At 46.3% G+C, this 24,331-nt stretch overlaps 1 protein-coding gene across 1 annotated transcript in view; it reads left to right on the forward strand.

The window, feature by feature from the left end:
• NALF2 (NALCN channel auxiliary factor 2) overlaps positions 1 to 21,923 on the forward strand; it is a 30,306-nt gene extending 8,383 nt beyond the window's left edge. The window contains exons 2-3 of the mRNA XM_058712824.1: positions 18,429 to 18,600; positions 19,006 to 21,923. Of these exons, the coding sequence (XP_058568807.1) occupies positions 18,429 to 18,600; positions 19,006 to 19,391 (558 nt within the window). The 3' untranslated portion in view covers positions 19,392 to 21,923. The remainder of the gene's footprint in view (positions 1 to 18,428; positions 18,601 to 19,005) is intronic.
• The last annotated feature ends 2,408 nt before the right edge of the window (positions 21,924 to 24,331 follow it).

Raw genomic sequence — 24,331 nt, forward strand, 5'->3', positions numbered from 1 at the left:
GTCATACAGGTGCCTGTCGTCTCCTCCCTAGGCATTGGTACCTCAGAGAAAGGACACACCCACCCCTCCGTGTGTAGGTGGGTATGTAGGAGGACATCTCAGGCTCAAGGGTGGGAGTTTGCCCTAGAAAATCTTCTCCCTCAGGGCAGTTCTTTTGTGTTCCCACCCTCTGAGGCTGTTTACCTGCTGTCTGCCTAGGCAGACTGGGTATCAAATGTGCCTTCCACCCCCACCTCAGCTCTTGTCTCAGTTTCATGCACATTCCAGCTGCAGGTGTTTGCTAGAAAGCCAGGGGCACCTTCTGATGGGGTCTAGACAAATATGGGCTTCCAGAAGCACCATTCTCCAATGCTGACCCAGGAGGTCTCGGGAGAATGGGTATGTTGTGTTCCTGTGATTAGAGGCACGTACACCAGAGCTTATGCAGGTGGCCAGGGATGTGGGATCAGACTTTTCTCCCTAGTCATAAGAGGGGGTTCAGAACAGTCTGAATTTTTGACACCTTGAGCCAGGTAGATGCTTAGAGGAGAGAGCAGGGGCACAGGCAAGCTGCAGCTAGCCCTGGGGAGGGAAGGAGTTACTACAGACTAATAGGGGCTGCCAGGACCAAAGCTCCTGCTCAAATGGATTCTGGAGAAGGGAGCTGGAACCTGAGCCACAAGTCTCTGGGCTAGAAGGCTAGGCAGACTGGTGCCAAAGCAGAAAGGGATAAGAAAGGGAAAGGGGGCTTTTGAGTGCCTGGGAGATTACAGGGGCTTTATAGGTGTCCATAAACACATTTAAATCCTGACAGTCATCCTAGCAGGTGGGTCCTATCATTATCCCTACTTTACAAATGAGACAACTGAGGCTCAGTGAAGGGAAGTGACCCACCCATGCCACACAGCCCAAAGGTGGGGGGACTGGAATACAAAATCAGGTCTGTCTGTTCTTTCCCCAGAGCACACAAGTATAAAGAAAATGTTAATGGTGTCCTTCAGCTGTCAGAAACAATGCCCAGCTGGCTACTGAGAGTCTGGGCTGCAAAGCCACACTGACCTCAGAGGAAGTCCAACAAGGCCTCTTGGCAGCTTGGGGTCCCCTGGAGTCGCTCAAATGCAAAGTGGGGATCCACCAAAATCCTCTTGGCTTGGCACCCCAGTCTCTTGTCCTTGGGACCCAGCACCAATCACCAGTACCCTCTTGGGATAGTGACAGAGGATGGGTGCCAGGAAGGGAGGTGTTTGCTGCCTTCTTTTTCCGTGGGCTCTACAAAAGAGGTGGGAAGCACTGGGCTCCCCTTGCCTGGAAGGAAGGTATCCCCTACATTCTCAGCCTCACCCACTAGAAAGACCAACCAGTGCAGGAGGGGTGAAGGTCCTCCTCAACAGGCCTAGTGCAGGCCTGAGCCCCACCCAGCACCTGCTGGGAGAGCTGGTAGGGGAAACAGTGAGACCTTGTCACCCCAGAGCCTGATGATGTCTGTCCTGAGCTTTGGACACCTAGTTCCCTTGCCAGTGTTTTGGTGAGCCCTGGCCTGGGATGGCTAGGCTTCTCTGGGGGAGTAGAAGGAAATGCCAACTCACCAAGTGCTGCTGCAGAGAGACATGTAGTGGTGGTGGGGGTTACCATTGTTTCCTGTCTTCTTATTTGGTTTTCAGCAGATAGCATGGCCACCTGGCAGACCTGTGAAAGGTGAATGTATCTGCTTAGGGTTAAACTCAACTAGAACTTCTAACACCAAGTGAAGCTTCCAGAATTACAGACTCAGAGTCTTGCAAAAATACCCCTTTTTCCAATTACCAAAGACATGCTGTTTGAGAAATTTTGAAAATAGAAGTACAACAGGTAAAAGGACCCAGAGACACTCTTAATGTTATAGTGTATCTCCTCCTAATAGGTCTTTTTCTGCCATATATGTTTTTTTAGTTTTTCCATTATAGTAAAATATACATAACATAAAATTTACCATATTAACCACTTTTCAGTGTACAATCCAGTGACATTAATTACATTTGCAATGTTGTACAATAATCACCACTACCCATTTCTAAAACATTTTTATTCTCCTAAGCAGAAACTCTATAGCCATTAAACAATAACTTTCCTGGGGCACCTGGGTGGCTCAGTTGGTTAAGCGTCCGACTTCGGCTCAGGTCATGATCTCACGGTTCATGAGTTCAAGCCCCGCATCAGGCTCTGTGCTGATGGCTCAGGGCCTGGAGCCTGTTTCAGATTCTGTGTCTCCCTCTCTCTCTGACCCTCCCCCATTCATGCTCTGTCTCTTTCTGTCTCAAAAATAAATAAACGTTAAAAAAATTGAAAACAAACAAACAAACAAACAATAACTTTCCATACCTCCCTTCCCCAGCCCCCAGTAACCTCTATCCTATGTTCTGGCTCTGTGAATTTGACTATTCTCAGTACCTCATCTACGTGGAATCATACACTATTTGTCCTTTTGTGTCTGGCTTATTTCATTTAACATAATGTTTTCAAGGTTCATCCATGTTGTAGCATGTGTCAGTACTTCATTCCTTTTTATAGTCAAATAATATTTTATTCTCTGTATATTCCATATTTTGTTTATCCATTCATCTCTATGAGTACTTGGGTTGTTTCCACCTTTGGGTAATTATGAATAAAGCTGCCATGGACATTCATGGACAAGTGTTTGTGTGGACATATGTTTTCATTTCCTTTCATCTTTTGGCTACTGTGACTAATGTTGTTAAGAACATTGGTGTACAAGTATCTGTTTGAATCCTTGCTTGCAATTCTTTGGGGTATATACCTAGATGTGGATCTGTTGGATCACATAATTCTATATTTACCTTTTTGAGGAATCACCACGCTGTTTTCCACAGCAGCTGCACCATTTTACATTCTTCTCAGTCGTGCACAAAGGTTCTAATTTCTCCACATCCTTCCCAGCACCTATTATTTTCCATTTTTGAGAATAGCCATCCTAATAGATAGAAGTATCTATTTTTACATAGTTGAAATCATAGGTTGTTCACCCTGCTCTTTTAAAGTTACTGTTAAAGTTATGCCAAGTATCTTTCCATGTAATTAAATATTAGAAAACATCATTCTTGATGAGTGTACAATATTCTATCACAGGAATATAGTGCAACTTATTTAACTAGGCTCCTATTGTGAGATATTTACTTTACTTACAACTTTTACTATTACAATTAATGCTGTGATGAATATCTTTGTTCATAAATCTCTGTCAGATCTATGATTCCTTTTTTTAATAAATGCTATCTCAATCATTTCTTTATTTCTCTACTTTGCTGAGTTTCTTAAATCACAAAATAATGCATACTCATGGACCAAATCTAACCATACAGAGGTTTATGCCCTGAGGTCATTGATGTTAACAATTCCGTGTGTATCCTTCTGCCCCTTTCTCTGAGCTTACATAAACATTTGCACACAAAATGACTTTTTCTTTCCTTTGTTTTGCATACAAATGGGAGCATAAACATTAATTCTGCAGGATGAACATTTGGGACTAGTGTAACACAATCAAAGAGTCCTACTCTTTTCAAGGCTCTTCACATACAAAGTTTCTGTCTTACCAATTTCTTTCCAGAAGGGTTATATCCATATCTAGTTTATATCCTCACCACAAGTGTGGGACTAATTTACCACCCTTTTCCAGTATTGAGTATCATATTTTTAAAACTTTACTAAGTTGGGGTTGAAAAAATGGCAGAGCGTTGGCTTTTAATTTGCACTCCTTAGGTCAAAAATTTGTTTTTCTTCTTTGTAGGCCATTTGTATTGCCCATTTTGTGAATTGTCTGTTTATATCTTGTGTGTTTCTTTTATTGATTTATATGTACTCTTTTATATGTATGAATGGTTTTAACCTTTTTCTGATCACATTTGTGTCAGTTGTTTTTTTCATTTGTTATTTCAATCTTAGAGCTGAAAGGAGGGAATGGAAAGAAAAGAACTATCCCAGGCCCCTAATTCTTACATCTACCTTGGGAAGTGCAAAAATATGTATCCCTGTTTTACATAGGAGAAGACAGGTTCAGAGAGGTTAAGTAAACTATCTCAAGGTCATTCAGCTAGTAAGAGTTGGAGCTGGGATTTGAATCCAGGTCAAATCCAGGGATTTGATTGCCAGAAGGCAATGGTACTGCCCAATCTGTGCCAGTACAATTAAACTATAGGTAAAGCTTTGTGCTAGTTGCCTTGCCAACATAATTTTTTTTTAATTTTTTTTCAACGTTTTTTATTTATTTTTGGGACAGAGAGAGACAGAGCATGAACGGGGGAGGGTCAGAGAGAGAGGGAGACACAGAATCGGAAACAGGCTCCAGGCTCCGAGCCATCAGCCCAGAGCCTGACGCGGGGCTCGAACTCACAGACCGCGAGATCGTGACCTGGCTGAAGTCGGACGCTTAACCGACTGCGCCACCCAGGCGCCCCGCCAACATAATTTATAGAAAGGTAAGGATAGGTGCTTTTATTATCTCCATTTTGCAGGTGAGGAAAATGTAGATCAGGGAATTTAAGTCACTTGCTTGAGGTTTCATAACTGGTAAGAGCAGACCTGGGATTTGACTGCAGGACTGAATTTAAAGATGTTTGACCCTGTCTTCTCCTCATACATGCTGCCTTCCTAGGGATCATCATCTTGGATCCAAACTAAGGCCCAGAGAGGGAAAGTAGTTTGCTCATAGCCACATAGCAAATTAGTGGCTGAGTCCCTGCCTCCTTGCAGGTGACTTGTCCAAGTTCACAAAGCTAGTACTGGCAGAGCCAGTGTCTGAACCTAGCTTTAGCTAACTCTCCATTTGACTTAAGCAAAGGCTTTGCAGTGAAGAACATTTATGGGGCAACCTGGGTAGGAGAGATTAGGTAGAGTGCCCTGAGGCCTTTCTGAAGGAATGGACTCTTGCATTGGAATCTTCCAAGGCAAAACTGTTCCAGAAGCCCCTAAATGATAGGACCCGGGACAGGACAGCTAGTGTCCATAGCCAAGAAAACCTTTCTACAAGGAGACAGCCTTCCCTTCACCTGTTGCCAAAGATTAAAGCAGAAATAGTGAGCCTTCAGCTGTGGGTAGGAAGCTGGTGGGTTTGGATGAAACAAAGCAGTAGTTGCTTCTTCTCAACATCTCCATCTCCTAAGGTGTGTGTTTGTGTGTGTGTTTAGAGGAAAGTGGGAAGGGAGTGCTTTGATGGGAGAGTGGAAATGGTCATTTGTAGCCCCTAGTACCCAAACATTCTTCCCTTCACATCCCCTTACAAAGAAAACCTTATTCATACAAGAAATGAATGAATGGGCTGCAATGTATGGGCTGCATACACTGACTTTAATTTTTTTCAAATTTTTAAAATGTTTTTAATGTTTATTTATTTTTTGAGAGAGAGAGAGACAGTGCAAGCAGGGAAGGGACAGACAGAGAGGGAGACACAGAATCCAAAGCTGGCTCCAGGCTGTGAGCTGTCAGCACAGAGCCCGATGTGGGGCTTGAACTCATGAACTGCAAGATCATGACCTGAGCTGAAGTCAGCGGCTTAACCGACTTAGCCACACAGGTGCCCCTAAATACACTGACTTTGGAAAATCACTCTCACATCCAGTCCTAGAGATCTTTCCCCAACTTGACCTGAAATTCTATCAAAAAGATTTAAGTAACCAGCTAATTATTTTAATAGTAATAGTGAAATGGAGAGGTACCAGCCAAGGGGCAATACGGGATATAAGAGCTTGGGCACTAAAGTCCAGGTAAATCTGGCTTTGAAATCTGTCTTCTCCATAAAATAATTGCTGATCTTGAACATTTTCTTTCACTCTCTTAGAACCTCACTTTCTTCACACTTGAAATTAGGAAACAGGGTCATTGTGATGCTTAACTGACCTACAACATGCTAACCTCTTAAGACTACAGTGCCTATGAGATGGAAAATGCTCATGAAATGGTAGCCACCATTATTATTATTCACTGTGTGACCTTTGGCAAGTTATTTACACTCTCTGGCCCTTCCTATTTCACCTGTAAATATGTCTCCACCTCAGGGGGTAGTTGTGAGGATTCAAGGAGTTAATAAATGTCAGTTGCTTAGAACAGAGCCTGACATATAGCAAGCACTTAATAAATGGCAGCTAGTATTATTCTTACCTCAATTAGATGTGTTTAATCCAAATGACTCTTTAATACCCAATTGAGTTTGACAACACCAAGATGGACTGCTTAAGAGATGGGAAAGGTAATTTGGGAGTAGGTGAAGTGTCTGGCATGGGAGTGGGAGGTTAGGAGCCAGAAGGCAACTGGAGAGATTCTAGAAGTGAGGGCACAAAGACATGCTTAGGTTGAGGAAGAAAGAGGCAGAGATGGAAGGACTCCAAAGCCTTGATTCACCTCATCCCTAGAGACCAAACACAGCTGACAGATCCTTTTATCAGGTCTCTGTTCTCCTCAGCCTCTCATCTGTCTATCAAGGTACTGCATTTGGGGAATGAAGAAAGCAGGGTCAGGAAGCTGGTTTCACAATGATCCCTGCAGAAGGCTAGAGATTGCTTTCTGGGCCTGGGCCCAGGACTAGCAGTGTGTGGCAAACACCTGTGCCTGTGAGGGGGCAGTGGGATTTTATGCTGCATATGTCTGTGTGCAGCTCAAAGGAAGCGACAGCTGTCACTGTCACACTGGCAACATTCCTGTGGTGGCCTGCATAGCCATTGGGCACAGAAGCCCCCAAAGCTCCTTTCCTCTCACATTAGTTCCTCTCTTTGGCTATAGGACCACTCATTAGTTCTGTTGGCCTGTTAAGCTTACGTGGCCCAACCTCATGGCCCAGGCAGTGGTAATGGAGTGGATGATCCAGGACTGGGTAGTACAGGACCTGGGGCTTTGGGCCTGAGTCTGGCGAGGTTGGACAGATTAAGTCTTGGAGATTTTGTTTTATTGTTAAGAAACCTGTATAAGCTACATATGTATACTCATTCTTCAGAATGAGTGTTACAGAAATTCTCTTACCTTTTGCTTCTGATATTTATCTCTACATTTCTAGTGATATGCCAGTTCTGCTATTTCTTGACTTTTCTGTTTTAAATATCAGTGTGTGCATACGTGTATGAAAGATATGTATAATTTGTCTTTTAAATGCTAAATATAGATCTCAATGCTTAAAATTAAAACAGAAGCCTTCTGCTCAACCCTAGAGCCTCACTCTTCAGACTTAAATATTTTCAAATCTCTTAGCTGTTTTTTCTGATATTTACCCCCACAGTTCAAAATGGCATGCCAATGCTATTTCTTGATTTTTTTTCTGTTTTAAATATCTATTGACTTTATTAGAGGCAGATTTGCTCTCTTACTATCAGCAGCACTGTATGTGTACACATACTTCCCCTCCCTTCATACATCCAATATTGGCATATCACAACTTCTGACTTTAAAAGTATTCCATTTTTACATCATATTAGGACTATAAATATTGTTCACAGCTGAATCATGTAGAATACTGGATTACATTTTTTTCCTTGGTCAACTTGTTTTCCTGGAGTTAATATTTGCCTCTTTTTTCTATTTGCTTAGTTTTCTAGGACTTTTTGCTAATGCATCTCCAATTTCCCCATCAGAGCTGTAAACACTAAGGGCAATGCACAGATAATTAAGATAAAATCCCTGTCCTCAGGTAGCCTACAGTTTCAAGGATTTAATTTATACAGATGTCTTACCAGAAGGCTTGGGCTCCTTTCAGGGACTTTGATCTAGGCTATGTCTTTGATCCCACACTCCAGGCAGGCCTATCTCTTTCCATCTCTCTCAGCTGAATTTGGATTCACAGTCCTCTGGAGAGCAAATGTGGTTTAAGTCTGCATTAACAGAAACAGAGCTTCCAGGTCAGGAGGGCTGATACTTCTACTTGATTGTGTTGATAAACTCTATTTGGGTATTGGGTTCAGTTGCAAGGGACACAGAAAAATAGGAACTCATCTGAATATGAAGAACCAGGATAGAAGAGAGAACTAGAAACCACATCCTATGAAATAATTGAAAAAACTGGGAGTATTTGGCTTCTTAGAAGAGTAGTCTACACATAGCTATCTCCATTTTTCTTCCTTCACATTCCCTTTTAAATTGGCCTCAGTCTGGTTTCTGCCCCCAGTGATCCCCTGAAACTGCTCTCACCATGATGGGACTGCCAGCATGTTTCTGTCTAAATCCTTATCTGCTGACCACTCCTTCATCTTGGAAACTCTCTCCTCCCCTAATTTTCAGAATGCCACTCTCTTCTGTTTCTCCTCTAATCTTTTAAGCTACTCCCCTATCTTCATCAGATTCCCTTCCTCCACCTTCCCCTTAAATGTTAGTGATTTCCAGGGATCCACTGTTGGTTCTTTTCTCTCTGTGCTCACTCTCCCTAAGCAATAGCATCCACTTCTTTGGCTTTCACTATTGCTTTATCAGTCAGGGTGAGCTACATTATGCTGTGATAACACACAACTCCTAAACATCTGAGGCTTAGCACAACAGTTATTTCTTGCTCACCATACATGTCTGAAACAGATCAGCAGGGATCATCTGCTCATGATAGTCACCAAGAGACCCAGGCTAGTGGAGGACAGGAGCTTCTCAATACTGTTTCCATAGTCAACAGCAGAGGGAAGAGAATGGCAAATCATATACCAACTCTTAGAGCTTCTCCCCAAAAATGATCCATGTGACTTCAACTCACATTTCATTGGTCAAAGTAAGTCATATGGTCATGCTTATCTTCAAAGGGTGGGGGAAAGTACAGTCCTACCATGTTTCTAATGATTAACCCTATCCCTTGGTGATTTGTCTCTAGCCCAGATCTTCCTTCTGAGCTCAGCCATTATATCCAACTGCCTCCTGGACATTTATACCTACCTGACCCACATATACTTCAAAGTCAATATAGCCAAAAACTTTTTTTTTATATTTATTTTTTTAATGATTGTTTTATTTATTTTTGAGAGAGGGAGTGCAAGCAGGGGAGGGGCAGAGAGAGAGGGAGACAGAGAATATGAAGCAGGCTCTGTGCTGACAACAGAGATGACAGCCCTCTAATGCAGGGCTTGAACTCACGAACCATGAGATCATGACCCAAGCCACAGTTGGTTGCTTAACCAACTAAGCCACCCAGGTGCCCCATTATGGCCAAAAACTTATTCATCTTTTGCACCCCCAAATCTACCTCTCCTGCTGATTTCCCTTCTTTAATGAAAGAAACTACTATTCATCCTGACACTCAAGCCAGAAACCTGGTAGTCATCCTGGATCCCTCCCCCTCCCTCATTCCCTACCCCCATAAGTTATCTTGTTGGTTCTACCTCCTTGACATCTCTTCTCATCCACCCCTTCTCTCCATTTCTTAATTGTGCTGCTACTGCCTTAGTTGAGGTCCCCATCATCTCTCACTAAGATTATTGCAATAGTTTCCTAACTGGTCTCCCTACCTTCAGTCTTGATGCCTACACTCCATCATCCATACTTTCAGACACAGTCTGTAAAGTTAGCCACAGAAGTGATGATAAGTGATCTTTTAAAAAGCAATTATTTAAAACTCATTAAAAGCTTTCAGTTCCCTATAAGATGAAGTCCACATCCTCCTCAGCATCTGGAACATATCATAATATGGGTATGGCCTTCCTCTGCAGCCTCACCTCCTATTACATCTCCCTTTGCAGCCTCTAATTATGCTAAACTACCTACAGTGTCTGAACCCAGCACTATTTCACACCTCCAGACCTTTATACCTACTGATTCCTTTGCTTGAAATACACTTATCCCTGCCCTGTTCCACCTAGTGAACTTCTACTAATTTTTTCCAAGCCCCAATTCAAGCCTCTCCCATATGGAGATGTTTTCATGTCCCCAGCATTCAAAACAGTTGATCACTCCTCCCTCTATGCTAACACTGTACCAAGCACATACTACTTATCACAGTGACTTATAATGATTGATTCACATTGTTGTCTCTCCTTCTTCTTAAAGATAGCAATCTTATCTTCATCATCTGTAGCCCCTCCCCCCTATCACAGCGCCAGATAGTCAGAAGACGTTCAGAAAGTGATCATTGCATGAACAAATGAATGGGAAGACCTGATTCAGGGAAGTTTACAAATAACTTCAGGACTATCAAAGGGGACAGGAAGCCGATTATAGAGCTAGTAGGAGCCATGAGTAAAGCCACAGAGAGGGCATTAGCTCAAAAGAAGGAAGAACTTATTTTACTGCTAGAGTTGTCTGAAGATATGGGCTGCTCTGGGAGAGAGTAAGAGCCCTGTGACAATAGTGCTTGGCAGTGATGTTGGAATGGAAATTCCAATAGCAGACAGGGAAGTGTCATGATGACTCTCACAGTCACTTCCATTCTGGAGTGGTAATAAACCTGCCTCTTCTACTCATGTAATTGATATGGATCACTTAGGCTCCTTAAGAGCTGCCCCTGCATTAGGAACACCACTTTTCACTGACCAGACTGCCCCTGGCCAAGCCAGGCCCACCCAGCCATTGGCCTTTGAGCAGATGGCCTAGGAAGCTTGGGTGTGTGAGGTCCCTCTGGAACTGCAGTGGCTTTAAGTTCTTACCCACCTCTCATCCATCTCACCTGCCTTTCTTCCGGGCTAGGTCAGGCCACTTTGACCCATGACTGCTCATTCTCTGAAGCAGGAAAGCTGTTGCTTATTTTTATAGCCACTTAAGTAAAGCCATATTATCCACCTGGATTTGCCCTGTCATGCCTCTAATCCCAGTCTGACTCTGCCAATCCCAGTGACTACAGCTGTCTCCAGAGTTATGTCCATTATCTCCTTCCCCCAAACTGGAGACTGACTTTGACCTTATCCTTTTCTGATCCAATTCTTTGAAAGCCCAGAATCAGGAATAGGAGCACATGGCTCTTTTCAGACTCTGCCCAAGGAGGTACCTCACACAATTCTAAGTGTGCTGATGGATGTGGTGCGAAGAGGCAAGGGGTTAGTTGTCAGAGTACCTATTTTAATCTTGGCTTTGTAGTAGATTGCCAGCATGCCTCTGACTTCCTAAGCCAATCCCTTTTACTGGGCCTCAGTTTCCCCTTAGGTAAAATCTGGGGGCAGGGTGGTTACTTGTTTGCAGTGGACAGTGGATTTCATCCCCAAGTCCAGCCCAGATTGCTGCTCTGTCTCCATGGGCTCTGCAGCGGCAGCTCCTGGCCAAGGGTCCCAGAAGTACATTAAGAAAACAAGCAACCATAAAAAGAAGGTCTGTAGGGAGGATTTGGATGGGGAAACAGGCCCTAGGGACATTAGCAAGTTGGAATCCAGGAAGGAAACTGCCGACTTTCTGGTTGGCAAGAACAGAAGCTCTCCTCTCTGGATGGTTTTCCAGCTCTTAAACCAAGGAGTCCAGGATGCCTCCTCTTTAAACCCTCTGGCCTTGAGTGTTGACTTTGGTCTGTGTGCCTACCTACTCACTTGTGTGCATTCACACAGCACCCTGGGGGCCAGGAGAAGTCAGATACGTCTTTCCAAAGGAGCATAGGGATGAGAAAGCCCTGGCCAGAGCTGCAAGCCAGGAAGCAGGAAGGTAAGGCTTTCCAGGTTCTCCTGGTCCTCCCTAAACTGGCCGCTCCAGAGCCCAGAAGGGGTTGGGATCCCCCTCATCTTTCCCACTCCCATTTCAAGAGTTCTTTAGCAGCCCAGCTGGGAGGAGGGGCGGGATAGCCTTCCCAGCTTCCTTTTTGGGTTAATTGGTGTTCCCTCTAGTTACCCCCTGCTTCCTTCCCCTCCCAGTTCCCATAGCAACTTGGCTGCAGCAGCCAGAACTTGATTGAGCCCAGCGGTGGCCTGACTGAGGTGGGAAAGGGGGATTCTGTAGGAAAAGGAGGGCACTTTCAGGTCAGGTCTTCCAACCCCACCCATCCTCTGCTGCTACCTAGAGGGTCCAGGATGGTTAAGTTCAGAGGACAGGACATGATAAAAAAGGCTTTTCTGCCAGGGCTGGAGTCTGAAGAGCCTGAAAGCCCAGAGCCAGGCTGGTTCTCAGCTCTCTTCCCCTGCCCATGCCCTTGTGTGCCCTGCCCCTACATATGGAATTTGCAGTCATTGGTAGGATTGTCCAGTCATTGGTAGACTATTGGTAGGATAATCCTGGAGTTGGAGTCAAGAAACCAGATTCAAAGTTTCTCCCTCTGCCAGTATTTTATGTGACTATAAACAAGTCATTCCCCTTTTCCTGGGCCTCAGTTTCCTCATCTATGAAATGCAAGTAGAGGGGCTAAACTGATAGTTCCCTGCATATTAAAATTACATAGGGTATTTTGAAAAACTACATGTGTGTGGGTCCCACCCACAAGGAATCTGACTTAGTTGGTCTGGAGTGAATTTTTTAAAGACTCTCCGAGTGATTCTAAATTGCAGCCAGCATTGAGAGACTAGAGCAAAAGACCTCCAAGGGTCTCCCAACTGACTGTTGTCTGATTCTGAGACATTTCTTCCTTTTCCTTACATGCCCCACCTCCAGCAAGCCCCACAGCTTCCCTAACCCTGGATGTCTTGGCTCTTCCCCATCCTTATGGATGAGTATTGAGGCTGCCCCCGTGACTGCCCAAACAACCCGGTGGCCTCTGGCTCAGTCCTCACACTGATGAGTCAGGGCAAGCTACTTAGGCCCGGTGAGGGGAAAGGGCTGCAGAAACTGAGGCAGGCTTGCTGCACAGGTGGTAGCCCTGAGAGCCAGACTTTTCGCTGGAGAAGGACCCCAGACCACCTCTGAAGCAGGTGAGTCAGCAGTGGCCTCAGCTGGCCCTCTGTGAGGCCAAGAAATTGGATTACGTCTCAGCTCCTGTTTGCTCTTCCTCCATTCCCCTCATTAGTTCCTTGCCTGTTCCTGCCTAACCACCCACAGACCTGGTGTCCTCCTCAGGCAATCTGCTCACCCACTTGTTGCCATGGTGACCCAGGCTTGGGGTATGGGGCTTGAGGGAGGGTCTTCTAATTAATTAGAAAGACCACACTCCCACTGTCAGGCCACCCCTCTCCCAACCCCTGCCTCCCCCTCTCCCTCCCAGAGCATACAGGTGAGTGCCCAGCCACCATAGCCTGTTATTACGCTAATCACAGTTGCCTGGGAGGAGGGCTGCAACTCCAGTTGGGCCTCCTCACCTAGGAACAGAAATATTTTTTTAAATATAATTTATTGTCAAATTGGTTTCCATACAACACCCAGTGCTCATCCCAACAAGTACCCTCCTCCCTGCCCATCACCCACTTTCCCCTCTCCCCCACCCCACCCCCATCTACCCTCAGTTTGTTCTCAGTCCTTAAGAGTCTCTTATGGTTTGCCTCCCTCCCTCTCTGTAACTTTTTTCCCCTTCCCCTCCTCCATGGTCTTCTGTTAAGTTTCTCAAGATCCACATATGAGTGAAATCATATGGTATCTGTCTTTCTCTGCCTGGCTTATTTCACTTAGCATAATACCCTCCAGTTAGGAGCAGAAATATTGAGCTGAAAGAGCCCAGGGAGAATCCTACAGAGACAGAGACTTCTGTACTCAGTTGGTGGAAGAAGGGGCAATTGCACATACTTTGGGGTGAGGATTGAGGAAGATCCTGGGTCCAGGCTGCTGAGATTGGGGCAATGGCTATGGGCAGAGCCTCACCTTTGCACTTGGTCCCAAAAGATGGAGGGTGTTCTCTGAGGCACTAGGGCCCTTAGCTGTGGGGATTTCCTTTTCTTTCTTGGCTTGCATTTGTTTCTTTTACCCTCCTTCTGCTTTCTTGTATCCCCACCTCCCTTACCCAACTTTTTTCCCCTTCTCTCTCTTACCCTCATCTTTGTTACTTCATCTTTCTTACCCCTCCTCTTCACAGCCCCCTCTCTTATGTCCCCACCCTCTTATCCCCATGCTCTTTCTTATGTTTCATTTTCTCTCGCCCTCACTGCATCCCTTTACCTCTCTTACCCTCCATCTCTTATTCCTCTGCTGTTTCTCCCCAGGCATACCCCCATCACCACCATTTCTTACTCTCCAACTACCCACTCTTTCTCACCCTCTCTTTCTTACACACTCCTGCCTTGTACCCCCTTACCTCACTGCCACTCTCTTCTATCCCTTAACCCCCACTCTTACCCCTCCACCTCTCTCTTACCCTGCCTCTTACCTGCACTTGATATTTTACATCCTTATTTCACTCCCTTCTCATTCCTTTGCATGTAACTTTCACCCCCAAATTTCACTTTTAGGGGTTTATATAAATAAAATTTAGCACAGGTGTGCAAGAGACATATGTACAAAGCATTGTTTATAACAATAAAAACTTGGAAATAAATGTCCATCCACAGGAGGTTGGCACCCTTCCCACTCATGCATTTACTTACCTCCATATTTCCACTTAAGCTGTTGCCTCAGCCTGGAATGCCCTTTTGTCTCACCTCTACTGATCCCATCTAAAATCCTACTTTGAGGGGCACCTGGGTGGCTCAGTCAGTTAAGTGTCTGACTTCGGCTCAGGTCATGATCTCAGAGTTTGTGAGTTCAAGCCCCGCATCGGGCTCTGTGCTGACAGCTCAGCTGCTTCAGATTCTGTGTCTCCCTCTCTCTCTGCCCCTGTCCTGCTTGTTGTTTGTATATCTCTCAAAAATAAATAAACATTAAAATTTTTTTTAATCCTACTTTCAGTTCTAGGTCAACTGTTATCTTCTCACTGATTTCTTTCCCAACTTTTCTATTTGATTCCCTCCAATGACCAGTGGTTTACCTCTCCTACAGTATACATCATATGCCATAGATTCAAATTAAATGCATCCATCGATGAAACTGGAATTTCTCTGAGAGTAGGGACATGTCCTCATTTACTTCTCCCGTTCATTCAATAAACAGACCTTTTTATGTATATTGTGCTGCAGACACAGTGGTCAATAAGTACACAATGGTCAATAAGACAAACCCATGTCTGCTCTCATGCATCTCACATTTTAGTGAAGTTGGCTGAGAAAAACAAAACAAGGATGCAGACAAAATCATACTTGTGGTGAAGAAACAGTTAAGAAAAAGAGGGAATAATGAGAAGGCATCTTCTAGCTAGAGGGGTTAGGGAGACACTCTTTGAGGAGGTGACATTTGAACTGAGGCCTGAAAGATGAGAAGGACCTAGTCATGCCAAAAGTGGGAGGAAGAACATTCCAGGCCAAGAGAACAGTATGAGCCAAGGCCCCGAGGTGGAAAGAAGTAGGACATGTTCAAGGAAAAGAAAGAAAACCTATGCGTGTGGAGCATGATGAGCTTGAAGGGAGAGATAGGAAATGAGGTTGGAAAGCCAGATGGGAGCCAAGTTTTGGAGGGGCTTGAAGTCTGTGGTCAAAAGTTTGGATTTTATTCTAAATGCATTGAAGGGTTTGAAGCAATGGAATAATATGATCTGGTGACATTTTGAGATCACTCTTACTCCTGTGTGAACAGTGGATTAGAAAAATAAAGAGTAGAGGTGGGGAGGCCACACAGGAGACTGTTGTACAGGTGACAGACAACAGTGACCTGCACAAACTTTTGGACGTGGAGTAAGAATGGGCATGTCTGCATGTGGGGATGCAGAGAAAGAGAGGAATAAAGGCTGACACCTAGATTTCTGGCTTGAATACCTGGGTAGATGGCCATGGAACTTCATTGAAATGGTCAAAACTTGGGAGTGAGGGGTAAAAAAAATGCAAGAACTTCATGTTAAGACTTAGAGCATGTTAAATGTGAGATGCCAGCAAGTTATCAAAGTATCAAACAACACTTTGGGGTGCCTGAGTGGCTTAATCAGTTAAGTACCCAACTTTGGCTCAGGTCATGATCTTGCAGTCCGTGAGTTGGAGCCCCAAGTCTGGCTCTGTGCTGACAGCCCAGAGCCTGGAGCCTGCTTCAGATTCTGTCTCCTTCTCTCTCTGCCCCTCCCCCACCCATGCTTTGTCTCTCTGTCTCTCAAAAATGAATAAATGTTAAAAAAAAATTTTTTTTTAAGTATCAAACAACACTTTTTTTCTCAGGGGTTCGATTTGCTACTATAACCCACTACTACCTACCACCACCACCCATCACCACCCCCTGCTTTAGAAAAGGCTGTTGTGGGGACACATTGTGAAAGTCCATGTCCATGGTAAAGTTATTTGTATTTCCCTGTAAATGTTTAAAGCTCGTGTAAGAAGCACTGACCATGTTGCTCATAGTGTGATTGAAAGGCTTCCACCAGCAGAATGACCAGGACCCTTGTTCAAAATGCAGAGTCCTAAGTCCACTTCAGTCTTCTTGAAGCTGAATTGGAGGAAGTCATCTGCATATTGAACAAGTGCCCCAGAAGTTTCTGAGGTCCATTGAAATCGAAGAACCATTGCTATGAGAAGCAATCATGAGAAGGTGCCCCTGAAGATATGAGGAGGATGTGGGCAGGGTAACCCCATCCATGAGAGCTGCCTGGGCATCCTGTTAAAATGCAAGTGCTGAAGTGGTGGGTTTGGGGTGGGGTCCGGGATTCTGCACTTCTCACAAGATCCTAGGTGATGGTGATGCTGCTGGTCCAGGTCCACATCAGTAGCAAAAAGCTATATCAGTGGTTCTCAATGGGAGATGATTTTGTGTGATCCCCAGAGGACATTTGACAATGGCCAGATATATTTTTTGGTTGTCACAAAAATGGGGGGGATTAACTGACAACTACTGGGTAGCGTCAAGGAATGCTGCTCAATATCCTATTATGCACAGGATAGCCCCCCTCAAAAAAGTATCCAGTCCATGGGTGTTTACCCAAAGAAAATGAAAACACTAATTTGAAAAAGTATATGCATCTGTATGTTTATTGCAGCACTGTTTACAATAGCCAAGGTATAGAAGCAGCTTAAGTGTCTATCGATAGATAAATGGATGAAGACAGGTGTGTGTGTGTGTGTGTGTGTGTGTGTGTAATATAAAAGAATGAAAATAAAAGTCATAAGGGGCACCTGGGTAAACGTCCGACTTCAGCTCAGGTCATGATCTCATGGTTCATGGGTTCAAGCCCCGCGTTGGGCTCTGTGCTGACAGCTCAGAGCCTGGAGCCTGCTTTGGATTCTGTGTCTCCTTCTCTCTGTCCTTCCCCTGCTCATGCTCTGTCTCTATCTCTCAAAAATGAATAAATATTAAAAGAATGAGATTGTGCCATTTGAGACAACATGGATGGACCTAGAATGTACTATGCTAAGTGAAATCAGAGTGAGACAGACAAATACCACATTCATTTTCACTTATATGTAGAATATAAAAAACAAAACAAATGAATAAACAAATGAACAGCAGAATCAGACCTAGAAATACAGAGAACAAACTGATGGTTGCCACAGCAGAGGGAATGAAGAGACAGGTAAAATGAGTGAATGGGAGTGGGAGATACAGGCTTCCAGTTGTGGAACGAATAAGTCACAGGAATGAAAGGCACAGCACAGGGAGTAAAGTCAATGGTATTATACTAGTGTTGTATGGTGATGGATGGGAACTACAGTTGTGGTGATAGAGCATAGAGTTGTTGAGGCACTAAGTTGTACACCTGAAACTAATGTAACATGGTATGCCAACTATACTTCAATTGAATTAATCAATTAATTAATTATAAAAAATTTTAGAATTGTCCAGTCCAAAGTGTCAGTAGTGTCACTGTTGAAAAACTCTGGGCTTATTGATAGCCAAACAGTATACAGCAGGGAACCTTTCCTAGCTAGGACCCAGTGCCTGGTAGGAATGGGCTAGATGAGGAACAGGAAGTACACTGTGGAATGAAACTGCAAAGCAAGGTTTCCAAAAGAAAGGTGGCATCTGCTCCACACCAGGGCTGAAGCCAACAGGACAGAGCATGGATTAACTAGGGCTTGAAAGCACATGTGGTGCCTGGTAAGGCAGATTCCTGTTTATTTAAAGTAACCCCTCACATTTGTATCGCACTTTAGAGTTTACAAAACATTTTCATATGTGTCATATTATTTGATGCACATAACACCCTAATGAGGTAGAGCAAGGATTATTCTGTCCATCTCTTTCTTGAATTTAGAAACTTAACACTATCAGCCAAAGGAATGTTTGCTGAATTGGACAGAACCAAAATTTACCTCACTGTCAGTGACTTCAGACAAGCCAGGATAGCTCCTTGGCTTGACTACAAGAGCAGGGTTGGATGGGATGATTGGTAACGCCCTTTCCAGCTCTGACACAGGAGTAGTTTTGTGATTTTACCAATGAGAAAATTGTAAGTCTTGGAGGCCTGCAGATTAGGGGACTTGGGAGTTTGGACTATGAGATGAGAGATTTTAGGGTAGCATGTAGTGGTCTTGACCCAAACCCTCCTTCTTCTCCACACCCTGGATCCTGGGGATGGGTGGGTGGGCAATTACACTCCTCCTTCATCCCTTTCCTTTGAGGTAGGAAGGGGCTGATGCCTGGGCTGACACTCTTTCCTCTCCCCACAGGCTGTCTACAAGGCCTGGCTGTGCTCAGAATACTTCAGCGTGACCCAGCAGGAATGCCAGCGCTGGGTGCCCTGCAAGCAATACTGCCTGGAGGTGCAGACCCGGTGCCCCTTTATACTCCCTGACAATGAGGAAATGGTGTACGGAGGGCTTCCTGGCTTTATCTGTACAGGTAAAGGCAGAAAACTGGGAAGGAGGGAGAAGGCCAAGGGCCCAGGGCAGGTACCAGGTTGGGGGTGTGGGAGCAGGGAGGACAACAGGGAAGTCAGATTAGAAGAAGGTTAGTGCCTTGAAGACTTGACAGTGAGGTCCCCAGGTTGGGATAGGGTCAAGAGGAATAGACAAAGAGCACAGGGGCCATCTCTATCAACAACGTGCCCTGGCCAAGGAGTCATCCCAGAGAAACCGTCTCAGGTCCCTGGGAGAGAAGTGTCTGGAAAGGGTAGGTGCTGAGGGGCCAGGGGAAAGGAGTCTTGGGCAGGGATACCAGAGCAGTCCCAGCTTTGAAAATCTCCTCTCTAGGAAAGCCATCTGTCCCCTTAGCACCCCACCACACACCTTCCTTATCCATTGGCAGGGTTGCTGGATACTTCACCAAAGCGGCCGGAAACCAAGTGCTGTGACGTGCAGTGGGTATCCTGTGACTCGGAGAAGAAGAAGTTCAAGGAGACTGAGGCCCCCAAAACCCACCACCAGCAATTCCATCACTCCTATTTCCACCACTACCACCAACAGTACCACCACTACCATCCCCGCCATGACCCTCCAGGCCACATCAGCCACAAGCCCTCCATGCTGCCGGTCTCTGGGGGCTCCCGCCTCAGCCCCAGCAGGATCCGGCTGTATGTCCTTGTTCTCATGCTCCTCCATACCATGGTGTCCTTCTCCAGTAGCCAGGGTGGTGGAGGACTGGGGCTGGAGGCACTGCCTACCCTAGATGAGGGCCTGACTCGGGAAGAGTGACAGCAGGGAGGGAGGACAGACCTCCACCACACACTGACAGCAGCTCCAGCCCCCCAGGGGGAGGGGGAGGGGCTCCTCCCATGGGAGGTATAGGACCAGGTGGGGGGCGGGGGGAAATGGGGGGCCACACACCACCCCAGCCTACCCCCACCCCAAAAGCAGCTCCAACAGAATGGCCAGAGGGCCCCAGGGAGCTGCAAAACTCATCCGGGAGTAAAAGGCAGGAGCAGCAGATGCCCCCCCTCAGGTCCCCATCTATGGGGCTTAGCAAAAAAAGGGGGGGGAGTGGGGGCTAGAAGTACCCACTCCTGCTGAGAACCCTGACCCCAGGGAAGGAGGCTACTCACCCAGCCTTGGCCCTGCAGGGAATGTTGGGGGCACAGAGGGGAGAAGCTCTTTCCCCTCTCCACATTCCTTTTGTTGCCACGATCCTTAATTCCCTCCTGCCCATACCCCTACAGGCAATGGCAGACGGTGCAGTGGCCCTCCTCCCACTCCAGTGCACCTTGCCCCACGTGGGGCCACCACAGGGAAGTGCCAGGCTGGGAGATGAGGTGCACACAGTCGCGACTAGGCCGGGGCCCCAGTTAAGCTGTGCCCCACCACTGTAGGCAGTGAGGGGTAGTAATGGGGTACAGAGTGGTGAGAGAGAGTAGAGATAGGGAAGAGGGAAAGGAGAGAACAGGACAGGAGGGGAGAGGAGAGATGAGATGTGGGCAGAGGGCTTAGAGAAATGGCTGAATGGTCTATAGTCACCTGGCTTTGGAAAGAAGGACGATCAGTGTTGAGGCAGGCTCGAGGACACCTCCCCAAATCAGAAAGGGTTGCATAGAGTCCTGTGGGGAAACAGCACAGGAACCCGGTTGTTGGGCCTCAAAACAGAAGTCTGAGAGCACATGGTCAGACTGCCACTGTCTGAAGGGCCATTATCTTACAGAAGGTGCACATACTTCCAAGGGCCATTCTTGCCCTGGAGATCTTGGCCTTGAGGCCAAAGATGTTTCCATTTCTGATCTCCATAGGGAGGAGGGACTTAAGTCCAAGTGGGTCAGGCCTGGCCTGGGTCCCCATACACACTCATTTTGTCCTAGCCCAGGCCTCCATGAAGGAGAACCTGGTGGCATTGCCCCAGGGCTTTCCAGAGATGAGACTCCCCCATCCCCACCCTGTCCCCATCCCCAGCCTACCAAAGAGTATTCATCCCTTCCCATCCCTGACCCCATGGGTTACTATCTGAACTGTGGAACAACCAGACTCTTCCTCACCCTGTAGAGGGTCCTCTGATCCAGCCACCCCTGCCTGCCCCTTCCTGAAGAAAGTCTAGAGACAGGCCAGGGGACCCACTGAATAAGGATAATGTGCTATTGTCTCTTGACTGAGACACTTGAGTTATTTAGTCAGGCTAGAGGGCTAGACAAGAAAAGAAGCATCGAGAGGCCCTTGGAGGCTGTTAGCCTTGTGCTGATCTCCAGAGAGTCGGAGGCTACATCACCCGGGACCTCTAAAAGCCAAAAGGAGCAGACAAGAAAGGGCACAAGAACTGTGTTCCTGCAATGGGCCAAGTGGCATTCGGTACCAGAAAGGCCTGTGTCCTAGGCTGTGATGCCAATGAGTTAAGGGGACGAGTGGGCCTAGAGCTGCATTAGGTGAAACCAAGAAGTGGTTGGCAGGGGATAGATGGGAGACCTCCTAGTAGAGAGGGAATCATTTAAGGACCTCTGCTGGGTCCCAGAGAGGCTTTGTGAGACCGGGGAGTCCTTCCCTGCTGTTTTTCTCATTTCTCACAGCCTGTTTCCCTCCCCCAACCCCTGTGCCCCACCCACACACTCCCCTGTTTGGCCCTCAGCACTTCGGGCCTAGCCACATACCCCATCCCTAGAGTGCTCTTTTCAGCTGGGGAGGGGAAGAGGTGCTGGCTCCTTTCCAGAGACGCTTATGTAGATGTGAGAGACCCTAGGTACAGCCTTCTAACTCCTGTATCCTCAGGAGGGGAAAAGGGACTGGGAAGTAAAGGGGGACCTTAGGGTCCCAAAGAACGGACCCTTGGAGACTCCCATCCTCTCTTCCCCCTCACCAAGTGCCCAGGAGACCCCTGGCTCAGACCAGCCCAGGGCCTTGCCCAGTGGCAGGGGAAAGGGGCACCTCACTCCACCTCAAAGTCATTTGACTGTCCCTGTTCACCTCACCACCCAGATCTTCCACCACCCCTCCAGCTGCCCCTGCCCTCCGTCACAGGCAGCAGAGCTGGGCAGCTTTCTTATGCCATTTTCTACACTGTGCTTCATGAGTAGAACTCTCTTGCACTAGTTCTTATGACTGAGTCTCCAAGCTGGATTCCTAGTAGCCCCCCCACCCCCACCGTCCCTTCCTCCCTCACCTGGCTATGATTCAGTTGTTCCCCTTCCCCTGCCTCTGTGTTTCGGTGAGAGTCTCTGTATGTGTATTGCTTTCTGTTTTGTTGCATTGTAGAGCAGAGGCCTTTCTGCTCTTGTTTAACCCCATAAAGAAATAAATGGTAAGACTTGATGATAACCCTCCCTTTATGGTTTTGTTCTGTGGAGTCAAGCACTGTGAGAGGAAAAAGCCTGTGTTGGAGAAGGGGTAGGACCAGAGGACATTGACCCTGTGCACTGCTCTTTGTTCAAGTCTCAGAAAAAAAAAAAAAAAAGAGGAAACTCTGTAACAGGCCATTCAGGTGAGGAATCACAAACTTAAACTTCTGCAGAGATCAGTGAGTGAGGTGGACCATGTTGTCATGAAGTGCAGACTCCGCGGTTGTGAGCGGTGAGAAAGCCAGGGTGCACACAGTCTGCAGGGGCAGCTCAAGCCCAGGGTTGTCTTGTGGGAATGTGGGCCCAATGATGCCTGATCTCATTCTTTTTTTTTTTTACATGAAGCCCTCTAATTTCTAAATGTTGGCTCAAGTTTGAAGAAAGCAAACTCCTGTGTGAGCTAAACACATCTGCAGGCCCCACCTGGCCTGGGGATTACCAGTTTTCCACATTGGTTCCAGCCTTTGGTTGTTAAGTCTACCAAGTTCATCTCTCCTCTGCTGCTTTACTAGGCCCATGTACCCAGCACAGAAGTGAAAGGCACCCTAGGGGAGGGGCAGAGCCCTCCACCCCTACCATCTTTTCACATAAACAGGGGAAGGAAGGGCATGTGTGCGAAGGGAATCTGGCATCCTCACCCAGTTGCTGAATTCCTTTGCCAAGAAAACGCAAGTTCCCCCAATCCCCCCAAAAGCAGCATAGCATGGAGGTTAGGATATGGTCTCTGGAGCCAAGAGTGTGTGAGTGCAAAGTTGACCACCACCATCTCCTACTTGTACAGCTTTGCACAAGTTCCTTGACTTCTTCGAGCCTTGGTGACCTCATCTATCAAAAGGCTTATTGTCAGAATTACGTGGTATACGTAAAGCACTTTGCACAACAGCCGGCATGGAAGGAGCCACAAGAATATTGATTGTTATTATTGTCATTACGCAGTGTTCTTTCTCTTTCCTTCACCTTCACTTACAATGGTCACTGAGTTTTGTCAATTCTACCTCTGTCATGTGTCAGATCCTTCCCATCCTTTCCGCCCCCCTCCCACTCAGCCACTTCAGGCCTGCAGTAGCTCTTGCCTGGACCACTGCAATGACCTACCAACTAATCTCTTGTCCAGTCACTCCAACTCCAACCCACCCTCCCTAGTACAGTGTGCTCAGGAGGCACTCCATAAACATTTCGTGAAAGAACTGCTGCCTTAAAGTACACATCTAATCTTCCTAAAGTGAACAGATCACACCTGTGATCAAAACATCAGATGGCTCCACATTACCTGTCTAATCAAGAGTGAGCTTCTGGGGCACCTGGGTGGCTCCGTCGGTTAAGTGTCCAACTTCGGCTCAGGTCATGATCTCACAGTTCGTGGATTCAAGCCCCGTGTTGGGCTCTGTACTGAACTCTTGCTCAGGGCCTGGAGCCTACTCTGGCCTGCTCTGTGTCTCCTCTCTCTGCCTCTCCCCCGCTCGCACTCTGTCTCACTCTGTCTCTCAAAAATAAATAAATGTAGTAAAAAAATTTTTTCAAAAAAAAAGTGAGCTTCTTAGCAGGACTTTCAAGAATCTTTGTATTCTGATCCGATCCTGCCACTCTGATCTTGCCCTATAGACTATCCCACACTCATGCCCCCAGCCACATTTCCCTGCTGGCAGTTCACTGAATGAGCTTGTGCCTTCTTATCTCCTACCTTTTGCTCACACCGTTTCTTCTGCCTTGAATGCCTTCTCTCCATCTCTGTCACTTCCTCACCTAGTTTTCATAGTCCAGCTCAAATGCCACCTCTGCTATGAAGGTATCCACATTGCCCCTCTCCCAAGCTGAGCATGATCTGTACTCCTAGAACACTTTGCACACTTTGCACCTTAATCATGGTACTTATCACACCCTGCCTCTATTCAACATGGTCCTTCATTCATTGAAAACATACCCAGTGAGCAATTACTATATGTCAGGCACTGTGCTCGATGCTGAGAATATAGCAGTAAAGGACCTCACATTATAGATCCACAGGATAACATGATGCTATGTGTTCGGCAACCATGATATGCTCACCATAACATTTGAGTTTTTCTCTCACCACGTGTCAATGAGGACAGCCCACTTATCTTGGCCTTGGGCATAGGAAACAAAAAAAGGTGAGAGACTGGAGAGAGCTACAAACCCACAGTGCTAAGGGAGTCAAGGGCACAATGGCCCTGCCAAGGAAATACAAGCATACTTCAGAGATATTGTGCTTTTCAGTTCCAGACCAGCACAATAAAACCAGTCAAATGGATTTTTTGGTTTCCCAGTGTGTATAAACGTGATGTTTACACCACACTGTAGTCTATTAAGTGTGCAGTAGCATTATGTCTAAAAAAATGTACATACCTTAATGAAAAAATACTTCATTGG

Source organism: Neofelis nebulosa, chromosome X (genome assembly GCF_028018385.1).
Source record: "Neofelis nebulosa isolate mNeoNeb1 chromosome X, mNeoNeb1.pri, whole genome shotgun sequence".
In the NCBI taxonomy this organism is placed as follows: Eukaryota; Metazoa; Chordata; class Mammalia; order Carnivora; family Felidae; genus Neofelis; species Neofelis nebulosa.